Raw genomic sequence first — 13,518 nt, forward strand, 5'->3', positions numbered from 1 at the left:
AATATTGTAAAGTAACGTATTACTTTCAAATGAAGGTAACTAGTAATATGTAGTATATTACATTTTGAAAGTAACTTGCCCAACACTGGTCCCCAGGTAAGATTGAACCTGTTCAACCAGCTGGCCTTTGATAACTGAGGGGTTGGAAGAGAGATGGTTGATGATGATGCTCTGCTCCCAAAGCACAGCTCCTTGGTCTTGCTGGTGTGGAGCTGAAGGGGGAGCTTTCCTGAAATGCCTGGACCAGGTTGTCTGCTGCCTGGAAATACTCAGCCAGAGCAGCAATGGCGATTTTACATTAGGGGCAAGTGGGGCAGTGCCCCACCAGATGGCGCTGTGGTGCGGTGCAAGAAGCTCATTACATCTGACTGATTGTTGTGGAAAATCGAATTTTATATTGAATACAAAGTAGTGATTCAACTGTGAATGTGGTGTCTATATAAATAAACTTTACTCACAATCATATAGTGCTGTTTTGGAGTAATTTCCTTCGTGTGTGTGTGTGTCTGTTTCTGTGTGTTTGGTGCATTTCCTGCATATGGGGCAGGCCGGCGCTGTGACCCACCGTTGCCATAGAAACAACCACGTGACAATGCTGGTCGCTGCCGATTTGATATTGGGTAAAGGGGGCGGGGCAGAGATGATGATGCCACCTGTGAACTCCTGACATGAACTCCGCCCCCAACAGGTGTGTGGCCGCACTGGCCGCGAAACGTCATGTGACGAGGAGAAAATAAACAAACGAATGCTAAATCAGACCAGTACATTGTTGCCGCTAGCTAGCTAATACTGTGAAGTGTGTTTTATTAAGCTACTACAACTACAATGAATCGTGTAGATTATTTGTTGTCTGTGCGGTTTAGTAGGCCTACATTGCCATTGGAAGATAAATTGGAATTCCCCCATGACATCTGCCGAATCTGAGAGGAACTTTTCAACATTGAAAAGGATTAAGACATGATGCTTTCCATTGAAAATGAGTTTATTCAGGGAAAGGTGGATTTCAACAGTAAAGTCATCGAGAGGTTTGCTCACGCAAAGAACCGGCGCGCTACATTCCTGTTCAAGTGACCTGCATTGGTGAGTCAATATGTTTGTGTGTGGAGCTGAAATGTTTTTTTCACATAGGCTAATGGACAGTGCGCCGTTCACTGTATACACACTACTGGAGCTGTCTGACATGTTTGTTTGGATATGGATGAGAATTGGACAGTGCGCCGTTCACTGTATTCTGTAGTAGACTATTGCAGCTGTCACGTGACTTGTCGTTATAGCCTCTGCTCTGCTGTTGGATGTTGAATAGAATAATTAAAGCCAAATTGATTGAGTAGTTTTGTATATTTTTTGTCAGTAATGCAAGGCTGTCATATATATGTGATAGTAACCCCATCTGGGATAAACAGGGAACAGAGCAGTGTGTGTGTTTGCAGCAGAGGGCTGCTCAATATCACTGCTATGAAGTCTGCGTTCCGTGCGTAAATACGCACCAGCTCCATACCGAGCGTACCCATACAAATGTGAAGTGTATTTAGTTTTGGAATATTTCTGCTCCTTGGCACTCAAATCACAGTCATATCTGCCTACCATGGCTACATCTTTTTTGTGTGTGATGATAAAACTGCCCCTCCAGAAATGTCAGGCTAAAATCGCCACTGGCTCAGGTGGTCCACCATGTTGTCTATGTACTGTCTGTAAAAGTACCATTCCTTTCCTGCTGCAGGTGATGTGAGTTCTGGTTTGTCTGAGTTAACGTCATCAAAGTGTTAGGAATGATAGGGAGGGTTATAGTCCATCTTCTCCTTTCTTCCTTGTTTCCTTTCCTTAACACTTTTGACTGGTTTTCTTTGAGAAATGAGGTGTGGTTAAGCTGTGTACTAAATAGTAGAGTAATAGATTCTGATCCACACTCCATACCAGTTGGTGGCGGTAATGCACCAATTCGTTGTTTGCCAACCACCAATAAACGTTGAAGAAGAAGAAGAAGATAACTGTGTGTCCAGATGACATCACTGAGGTGACGTCACTGGAGCAGTTTTATGAATGAACACTGCCCAGGTGTGTGAGCGCGGCCGATTTGAATGAGGCTCGAGACGCCACGCCACGCCAGTGGACCGACACACACACACACACACACACACACACACACACACACACACACACACACACACACACGCACACACACACACTCTTCTTTGGACCAATACACTTATTTATTGAGAAGCAGCTTTTGTTTTACGTTGTGGATCCTTCCAACAACAACCTGAACTGAACTGAACACAGCTGCTCTTGAGAGCAAAGACGGTGCTGGTGAGGCCTCGTCAGAGGGAAGCTGCCGCTAACTTATAATCAACAACATAGTAAATGTATGTTTCCAATGACTTGGGATGGCTGAGTTGATTAAATGAAACATATCACAGATCTGACCACACATACAGCAAAATGGTTTGTGTGAAAGGTCACCTACAGTATACCGTATCATTTATGAAAATGACTCAATTTCTCAGAAGTGTTTCCCATAAGAATGGCTTTGTATCTACATGTAGTAACACTTCTGAGTTCATCCATACTACCTGATTTTGGATATCTTCTGGATTGGATAGTGTTCCTTCAAATAGCCATTCCCAGTGTTGAGGTTTTAATTGAAAAAAATTGAAACAGTTTACCGTCAAAGAATAAGTGAACCGAACATGTGCAATATGTTTATATTGTTTATATTTTATTTTGCTCTGATTATAACAATATATATGTTGAATTCAACAGCTATTTTACCAATGCTGGCATTGCAGGTGGTTATGGCTGAACAAACAGACTAATGTTACATTATGCAACTCACACCATAAGTGACTTTGACTGCGGCGTACGGCATGGTTTGTGGTGCCAGACGTCCTTCTGAAACTGCTGACCTCACAAGAGTCTCAAGAATTGCCACAGAATGGCGCGAAAACAACAACTTTGGTCAGCAGAAAAGTATCTCAGAATGCAACATGTCAACTTAAGGCGGATGTCACTTTGGTAGCCGGTTGACAATGAGCTGAAAGCTGATACCTACAAAGTATTCGTATGGTGTTCCTAATAAAGTGCAGTGAGTGTAGTTATAATGCCAAGGCTTCTGTTTTGCCCATGCACATATCCTGTTCAAGTCACTGGCTCAAGTTTATTTCTTTGCTGACATTTGTCTCATGTAGCTACAATTGTAGAATAAGTAAGTGTGCTGCTTGAAAAATAACATCAAAGCAAAAAGTAACTGATGGAAAATGTCAAATTTATAAATTTACAAACTATCCCTTTAAGTTAATTGATTATCAAAAAAATGCAAGTACACAAAAAGCTACTCAATTACTGTAAGAAAGGTAAATGTAATGCATTACTTGTACCCTGGAACCAAAACAACACAGTTAATTTGAGACAGCCTATCTAAAATACAATAAATATTTCGGGAATATTTCAGGTATGGCATTCACAAATATTTTCTATACATACATACAGCAAATAACTGCATACCAATAACATACAGTATGTCAAAGAGAATGACACACATTACAAGTATTTATTTAGATTCTTAATATTGATCTGCATTTTACAATATTTACAACGCTAGTAGCTAAATGCAATACAGTACATGGCACCTCTTAAGTGTGATGGCATTCTTTGTCGTTTAGCATGAGAAAACCAAACAACTCAAGCTAGTTGTCCTCTGAGTTCGGGTCGGTGTGTTGGGAGAGAGGCGGGCATCTGCGTCTGCTGGCGGTTAAACTGGATCATGTCATACACAGTTTGGGGCTAGATGTATGGAAAACAAAAGGTGTAACATTAATCTCACAAAGGGTCGCTACTCGCTACATTATAGCAAAAACACAGATAGGCAGCAACCACCCCCCATATAGTCATGGTTGTCGTATGCCATCAGTCCAGGCAACATGTTGTATGTTGATGATAGTTCTGAGCTATTTCATGCATGACATGCATCAAGAGTTTGTACAAGAGGGTCAGACATCTCCATTAACCAAGGTTATAATAGTTTAGGATTTTTATTTTTTTATTTTTTTATTATTATTTTTTTTTTTTTATTGGTTTTGACTTTTTTTTTTCAATTTCAGTTTAGTTTTCATTAGTTTTTAAGGTGGGTTTGATCGTTTAGTTTATTTTTTATTTTTTGAAAATGCTTAGTTTTAGTTTAGTTTTTATTAGTTTCAGTGTTTGAGTCTTTTTTGCCCCTTTCCTCTTTTTTGTTGTAATATGGGGTGTTTGTCAGGGGTGAGATTCAAAAGGGTCATAACAGATGATAGATCTAGGAAAATAGATTTCATCTCCACTCAAAATACTAGGCTTATTATGTATGAAATACTGTAAACTGACAAAGACTGAAACTAAGGACATTTTCTCTTGAATTTGATTTTATTTGAGTTAGTTTTGTAAACACACAATACCGTTTCAGTTAGTTATTGTTTTTTTTGTAAAGCTTAGTTTTTATTTTTATTTCAGTTTATTTCATGTTTTTTCAATTCTAGTTTTCTCGTTAGTTTTCGTTAACTATAATAACCTTGCCATGAACGAGACCCAGAAGCCCCCTATGTCTGTGTCAGGGTGGAAAATCACTTAAGGGGGCAGAGTAAAATTATGAAAACAATAGTATTTTAAATGAGCATTGTTATCTGTTAATGTGATAGATCTTTATCTATAGTTTAAGTGATTTGTTCTAAGTATTTACACATTTTAAAGAACATGTGAAGACGTATAGGCTATTTCATGAGGACAGAAATGTTGCTGCATAACTGGAATGACTCATAAAACAAAGGTGTGATCAAAAGTGAGGATCTAAAATTGACATCACAAAAATGATCCAGTGCAAACATTGAGAGTGTCAGTGAATATGGAATATGGTAGAAGTTCCCCTCTGTGCTTCCACGGCTTGTTTGTGTTTGGCATCAATGTTTAGCATGTTTGCTAACGTCATTTTCCCGACATACATAGCTACATAGCTTGTAAAACGACATAGCTTGCAAAACATAGCTTGCAAAACATAGCTTGCAAAAGCATGGTATTTGCTAATATGGCTATATAACCTCTCTCTATTCATTCTTATCCCCCCCTTCCCATCTAAGGATTTTTCTAAATCTTCTAAAGGAGAAATCACATGACTGTTCAGCTCTACAGTATATAACCATCTCTTCACTCCAGCCAGTTTCTTTAGAGATGATCTCAGAAGAGATGATCTCAGAAGAGATGATCTCAGAAGAGACGACACAAAACAGCCACGAAAATGTTCTGCTGTTGTCATATCATTTGCATAAGAGGGAGAAATGTGCATTATGGGACACACTTTTTGGTTCATAATCGTATATCAAACATTACAGATACTATCATTCATGTCAATCTCCACCACCTATGTTTGAAGACTTCTTCATAAAAGTTTTGCTCTTACCCCAGGGACTGTGACTGAGTTGACTCTGTCATCGATGGTCTCATAGATTGAGCATGGTGTCGTCAAGGTGTTCGATCTCACCTGGAATTTTGCACACAGAAACAAACGCATGCATGCATGCACGCACGCACACACACACACACACACACACACGCGCACACACACACACACACACACACACACACACACACACGCACACGCAATGATAAAAGAAAGGGACAGTGAGAAAGAAAACGTGTTGGTCACAAAATGCTAAAATTGATGCAGATAATTAATGTGGGGAAAAAAAGCACATAACAGTATACTTACATCTGTCATTGGAACGTCGGAGATATCGGCATATATGGTGTTGGTATGTGAATCAGTGTCTCTTGCTATTGTTTAGTGCAGCATGAGAGACAAACAGAGATGTCGAAGAATCAGCAACAGACGTGCATTAAATCCTATTATAGATTCTCAAGGAAAAAAACAAGCAATAACTGATCATAGTCAGTTATATGGACATTTATGCACGTTGACAGCACAGTAGATCAGACAGGGCATTTGCCGAGAGAGTTTCCTACCTGCTTGTCTTTGTTTCCAGTGATGAACGCCTGCAGCCACAATGGCAATCAGGACCAAAAAGCCGATCCCTGATGCTGCAGCAGCCACGTAGATCACAACACCTGAGCCTGCAACTCACACAGTATTACTGTCATGATTCAGTCGTAGTAGCAGCAATAATAGTAGTACTAAAAGGAACACAATCAGCTATTGCACTGCTGCCTCTAAGATACATGGCTCATTAAGGCAGACTGAGCACAATGAATAAAACAGTATTTGGTTCTCAGCAAACAAATTCACATCATTATGCATTATCTAAAAAGAATCGCAAATGCTACCACAGCATAATGACAGCAATAATAAATCAATTATTATTAAATTCACATTTACATTCCCGAACTGCAATCACTTTACATTCATGGCAGTGGCACACACACACACACAAATAAAACTATTCGGATGATATCATGATATGTTTTGTATATGTAAAAACCATTAAATCAGATGTAATAGTGATTAATTTGAGATGTGGTGGAGAAAAACTGTTCCTCGGCTTGAAATACTGAAGACCCTCAAATATTTATTATTTTATTATTTTATTATTATTATTATTAGTATTATTATTAGTATTATTAGTATTATTAGTATTATTATTATTTAATATATTTCCCCCCCTCAAATCTAAAGCTGTACTTCAGTTAAAGCCCAGCAGGGGATTTTGGGCCCTATGAAAAGATATCACATTGGGCCACGCCGACCCTGCACAGTTGCCGTAACCACACATCTCCAGAACCAAATCGATCCATTCAAAGCTTTAAATAAGGAGGCTCTCTGAATGTTTCTGTTTGCCAAAAACAAGAAAAGAAAACGTGAGATAGGGTGAGATAGCAGGTCAGCAGAACATGCCATAGAAGTGGTGCACATCATCTGAAAGCTGGAAACCTGAAGATTCATTTGAGAAGCAGCTCAGCACTGTCAAAGTTTTTCTAGTCATAAATCTGTAATAAACATGTGTGTTGGTTAGGCGTCTATTCAAATGTTGAAAGTTTAAGGGTTTAGAGAACATTATGATGGAACTTATGATGCTCAATTATGTCTATGGTGCAAGATTGAACCATTTCTGACCACTCGAAAATTTATTTAAAAAAAAAGGTCAATGGTCAAAATAGGTGCCCCATTCATTTATACTGCATTGGAAAAAATTAGCTGAAATTCAGAGCTTTATTTAGGCCCCGCCCCCCTTGCCGACAAGCTAGCAGATGGTTGGCACCAATGGATGCCTTAAGACAGAAATATCGACCGACGAGTTTAAGAGGTTTTTAGGGCCCCTGTCAGTCAAGAGCCCTTAGAATCATCCTAACTGCACCCCTTAGGGCCCCTGTCAGTCAAGAGCCCTTAGAATCATCCTAACTGCACCCCTTAGGGCCCCTGTCAGTCAAGAGCCCTTAGAATCATCCTAACTGCACCCCTTACGGCACCCCTGAAGACCAGCAAATACCTGGTGGTTCTGGGGATGTCTGGTTGCTACACTTCACCATTTTAGATGCAGATTTCTCACTGACAGCATTGAAAACTGTACAGTTGACATCAGTGTCTCCCTCCTCTGGCATGAGGGAGAAATGCCCCCTGGAGCCGTTGTGGGTCTGGTTCCCCACGGTCCACCTGTACGCCACCCTGCTGTAGCGGGTCGTCGTGTTGCACTCCACTGAAACCGTGCAGGAGCTGTTCCAGTCATGCCAGGTGTAGTCCACTGTCGGGACAGGACCCGCAGTTATGGACTCTGAGAGAGAGAGAGAGAGAGAGAGAGAGAGAGAGAGAGAGAGAGAGAGAGAGAGAGAGAGAGAGAGAGAGAGAGAGAGAGAGAGAGAGAGAGAGAGAGAGAGAGAGAGAGAGAGAGAGAGAGAGAGAGAGATGATTAAACCTTTTCTTTGTCATGGAGAGAGGGGGGAGAGAGAGAGAGAGAGAGGGAGCAAGAGAGAGGGGGGGAGTGAGAGAGGGAGAGAGAGAGGGAGGGAGAGAGAGATGATTGAACCTTTTCTTTGTCATGGAGAGGAGAGAGAGAGAGGGAGAGAAAGGGAGAGAGAGAGAGAGTACACAAAGGAGAATACCGTCACAGAGGACTAAAGAGATGATTTACCGTCTAAAGAAACCAGAAAATGTCACATTTGAGAAGCTGGAATCAGAGAATTAGGACATTTTTCCTTAAGGAAATGGCTCAAAAGTCATCATTAGGCAATTAAAATCAAATCAAAATAGGCAATTAATGTAATATTTGGCTATGAATCGTTGAATTGACTAATCGTTGCAGCTCTTTATCAGTTTTTATAAAATGTATTTTTATGAATTTTCAAAATACAAAATACATATTTGTATTTGTATTGTGATAAATCTTTTGAGCAAGTATTTGTAATTTGTATCAAAATACTTTTTGATGTATTTTCGCCCATCACTGTTAGCAGCTATGTGACTCGAGCAAGAAATTGAATCAAGGCCACAATGAATGAGGACAGGGGGCCACATGTGGCCCCCGCGGGCCGCCAGTTGCCCGTCTCTGCTGTAGGTCTTGAAGGGATACACACACAAATGCTGCATCAGGTATCAATGGGTTAAGGTAAACTCAATCTGACAAGTATAACAAAAACATCAACATCCTACCATGAACATGCAGAGTGATGGTGATTGTGTCCATTTGTTTGCCATTCTTATCATCTGAGACAAAAATGAAATTCCCAGAGTCTTGAAGACCCAGATTCTTCACTGTTAGATTAAAGGTTTCGTTGTTTAGTTTTGCTCTGCCTTTAAATTGCGGAAACTTTACTGGTGGCACTGGTCCAGAACCCTGATACCATCGTACAATTGGTTCATCTTGATACTTCCATTGTGCGAAGGTAAGCAATTCACTTTGTCGGTATGAAGGAAGCTCCACAGTGTCTCCAACTTTTCTATGGAATGTCTTCCCAGTGCTGGTAGCCTCCACACCTGAAACACATGAGCAAAGATAACAGTATTATCAGAGATCGTTAATATTAGAAATATGGCACCGCAGGCTCCATCAATTGTAAGGAATGGTACTAGCAGGATGGCACGGTGGTTCAGTGGTTAGCCCTGTTGCCTCACAGCAAGAAGGTCCGGGGTTCGAACCCCGGTCTGTCCCAGGTGCTTTCTGTGTGGAGTTTGCATGTTCTCCCCGTGTTCGTTCGTCTGGGTTTTCTCCGGGTGCTCCGGTTTCCTCCCACCACCAAAAGACATGTATATTACGGTTAATACTCCTGTCAGTGCCCCTGAGCAAGGCACTGACAAAAGAACTGGCGTTGGTCCCCGGGCGCTGTGGCGACTGTGGCTGCCCACTGCTCCTAGTTCTAGGAAGGTTCCTAGTAGAGGATGGGTCAAATGCAGAGGATGCATTTCCCCATGGGGATAAATAAAGGATAACTTAACTTAACGTATAACTTAACTTAGCAGGTCTCCTAAATGGTCACGTGGTCACCTCTCCCCTGAAGTGTTGTGAGAGGACTGGGCCTGGTGACGCGGGGTTAGTGCTGACCTAGCAAGCTAGCTTGAACTATAGATCATGACTCATGAGTTGCCAAACTCCACACAAACACATACACACATACAGTATAAACACAAAGCTGCCCCTTGTTAGCTCAATATAGTTGTAACTAAGATATTCGATTAAAAAAATATATTTTTCCAACCACAGATTTAGCTACTACATCAAAGAACATGTGGCGTCGGAAAATGGGCAGAATATTTACTTTGATGACTATGACTATGGCAGAATATTTACTTTGATGACTATGACTATGTCATATTACTTTGATGACTATAAAGAATTAGGTCATCATCTGATATCACGTTCACACCTCCCATTGACTCCAATAGACTCATTGGTCTCCTAAGTGGCCGTGGCCGTGGAAAACCATGGGCAAAACCCACGTGACAAAAATACAGGAAGTGACTCAAAGATGGGGTGTCTCGCTTTGACATCCCACTGTGTATGGTCTTATCAGAGAGAGAGAGAGAGAGAGAGAGAGAGAGAGAGAGAGAGAGAGAGAGAGAGAGAGAGAGAGAGAGAGAGAGAGAGAGAGAGAGAGAGAGAGAGAGAGAGAGAGAGAGAGAGAGAGAGAGAGAGAGTTTTCAAAAACGTTTGATTCCATTTGACACAAGGGAATGTCCTTAAAACGTTCTTAAACCAGTGTCAGAGGAAAGAACGTCTATGACATCTTTAATGAAACGTGTATATGAAAGAATTCTAAATCATCTAAATAACCATAATATCCTGTATGCACATCAAGATGGATTCTGCAAGAATCACTCAACAGATACAGCATTACTAAATCTGGTTGACAAAATCTATTCTTCCTTAAATAACAATGAATATATTCTATTCTATTATATTCTATATCACCACTGTAAAATTGTAGTTAAATAGGATTTCTTAAATTGGGAAAACATCAAATTTGCAGATATTTCACTTGTGTATAAAAAAATTATGGTCTGCCCCCCCCCCCCCCCCCTCCTCTCAATGAATTCATTATACAAATCCAAAATGCATCTACCAGAGAGGGGATTGGAAAATACCACATACAGTAGGAGCAGTAGCTTCTCCTATAGAGCAGCACATACCTGGAACACTATACCAGTAGAACTGAGAAATATCACATCTTTCAACTCCAAATCCAAATCCATAAAACAGTGGTTATTGGACAATCAAACTTGTAATCATATTCTGGGATAGTGTTTGTCTGCTTTGTACTGCATGCACTTATGTCTATGGTTACTGTAGACTAGGGGCTATATAATTGTGTGTATGTGCGTATGTGCTGTTGCATGTTTCTAATATGCTCATGTGCTCTGGCATGTATTTGATATGATATGATAATGTGCTCTTTCATGTTTCTATATGTCTTTAACCCACATGTGTTTTTATATTGCTTGTGTGTCTGTCTATACTTTTGTATCATAGGAAACAAAAGTGCTTTTATGCTTTTGTCTGTGCTTATGTGTTCATGTACTGTTGCATGTGTTTATTCATGTTTTATATAGCTGTATAACCTGCCAGGGACTGCAGATGAAAACTAGCCTGTATGGCTAAATCTGGCACATTCACATGGTGCTCATGTTAATTAATGTGCATTGTCCCTTTTTTAAATAAAATAAATAAACATTCTATTCTATTCTATTCTATTCTATTCTACGTGTGATCCTGACTGAGTCTGACTGGAGCATGTTCAGAACAGGTCCAACCCCCTTCACAGTGCACATACTAAGTATCACTACTTAAAGTAGCCAATAGCCATACAACAAAAGTTGATCATGTTTGATCAGAAAAGCAGTCAATTGTAAATGTAAATGTATATCCAACACACCAAAAATGTGACTTCAACAAGCAGTCCTATGTGTGTTGCAAGTTATTTAACGACTGCGGGCTGAGCAGAGGATATTTGCTGACACACACTTATATGTCCTCAAACACTGACTGATGCAATAGAATATTTTGTCTGTATAAAAATCGAACATTTCAAAAAGCGAGGAGGACAAGTCTTCAATAAATACGAGGCACGCGCTAAGCCTGTGCAATGGCAGAAAAACAAACGACGCCTTTTCAAATGTTGAAGTGCTGATTCCTTGAATTCACTTTTTGGATTCATGAATCCGCCACTCTCCAATGAGAATCAATTCACTAGGACGTTCAAGCCAAAGGAGTATTTCTCCTCTATGCTGTTTACAAAGAATATGTCACCCGACATAACAAACCGACTGAACATACAATTAGCTTCAAACACGCAGCAAATACTTCCAGTGAAGTCCCCCCCCCTTCCATCCAAATGGCAGGCAAACATTGTATAAACGCACCAACATGAGCAACATGTTCTATTCATGCCTTGAGGGTATCTACCATCACATACAAAGATCCTGAAAAGATTATACAACATGGAGCTTACAGGGGAACATACCATGGAAGAAGAGGACCACAAGCAGCAGCAGAGCACTGCTGCAAAGCAGGCGACCACCAACCATCTCTGTTGACGGGAGTAACTTCTGTTTCCTCTTCTGCTGTATATCTGTCACTGCTGACAGCTTTACTGAAGAAACGAGGGGGTGGGGAGGGGGGGGGGGGGGGGGACTTCCTGTAGCAGAAGACCGCAAAACATGAACCGGGCTGGCCTTATAGGAACTGTAAGACTGAGGCGAGAAATACAAGTAAAAAGAGAATCCGATACAGTTACAGTACATGCGGTCATTCCAGGGGTCCACACATTGTCACATGATAGTATATCATGTGACTTGTCCAGAAGGACAGGCTACTTGATGTGCTTTGGACAAATCACAGCCAGCACTGGTAGAGGACATTTGTGTCATGTTCAGGGGGGTAGTGATGATACGGACGTGCGTAAACTATCCAAGGCGAGTAGTTTGCCCACCTTGTTTCCCCTCATGGATTCATACAGTTGATCTTAAAATACCGTAGGTGAGTAAACTCCGTCCCTCATTTCAAAGAAGTGGGCAAACTGCGTTTACTTGCGTTTACCCTCCACTACTACTACGCCCCTGGTCATGTTTCTTCAGCTCCACCCTGGATTTCACAACCTTGGCGGCCAAATGGCTACTCTGAGTGAGCAGTGGCCTAATTGGTTGTTTAACACTTTGACCAAGAGTGACTGCTGTTCAAAGTAGACACATCATTGGGACTTTCTTTCCCTGAGGGCAGATTCCGTTTTAATGATAATAATAATAATAATAATACATTTATTTTATATAGCGCTTTTCAAGTACCGTAAATTCCGGACTATAAGGCGCACCGGTGTATAAGCCGCACCTTCAAAGTTGACTATTTTTTTCTTATATAAGCCGCACCGGACTATAAGCCGCGGGTGTTTTAATGTTTTTTTTTTTATTTTTTTTATTTTTATTTTTTTATTGTGTTTTAATGTTTAATTACCATATGTAATGCTCCCATTTATTAACATTTCAACAAAACAACATAACACAACACCACCTGTGTTGTTATTTACAGTGCACACAGTGTCATACAGTGTCATACAGTGTCATACAGTGTGGTGAAAAGAGGGCAAGAGAGGAAATTAAAACAGAAGTGGCTTTATAGTTAGAAAGAGTGCTAAAAAAGAGAGATTTTTTTTTTTTTTTTTTTTTTTAATCCATAGATAAGCCGCACCGTTATATAAGCCGCAGGGGCCAAAAAAGGCCAAAAAATGGGAAAAAAGGTGCGGCTTATAGTCCGGAATTTACGGTACTCAAAGTCGCTTTACAGAACACATGGGTCAAACACTCAGATTAAGATTAGTAACATTATTACTAGTTTGAAAAGTAATAAAGGCACACTTCAATATTATACAATACATAAACATTGTTGTTATATATTCAGATAATGAACATGCATTATCTGGACAATATGGAAATGTTTGTATTTACAGAGATTGACTAGCCTGCTCCATAAGGAGATAGCTGATGTTCAAAGATGATTGTCTTTCATAACTAAGTACTAGTCCATACCAGGGGATGCGCGCGCCAAAACTCTGGGCAGACTT

General features: G+C 40.4%; 1 protein-coding gene across 1 annotated transcript; it reads right to left on the reverse strand.

Annotated features, from left to right (window-relative positions):
- Positions 1-2,752: 2,752 nt before the first annotated feature.
- Positions 2,753-11,989, reverse strand: LOC310779732 (uncharacterized protein; the record flags this gene model as incomplete). The annotated part of the gene is made up of 7 exons (XM_083640225.1): positions 2,753-3,780; positions 5,423-5,503; positions 5,732-5,796; positions 5,986-6,093; positions 7,464-7,745; positions 8,621-8,944; positions 11,926-11,989. The coding sequence occupies 7 exons, from the start codon at positions 11,987-11,989 to the stop codon at positions 3,679-3,681; spliced, it is 1,026 nt and encodes a 341-aa protein (XP_083496351.1). The 3' UTR covers positions 2,753-3,678.
- Positions 11,990-13,518: the final 1,529 nt, after the last annotated feature.

This window comes from Poromitra crassiceps, assembly GCF_964638095.1.
Source record: "Poromitra crassiceps genome assembly, chromosome: 7".
In the NCBI taxonomy this organism is placed as follows: domain Eukaryota; kingdom Metazoa; phylum Chordata; class Actinopteri; order Beryciformes; family Melamphaidae; genus Poromitra; species Poromitra crassiceps.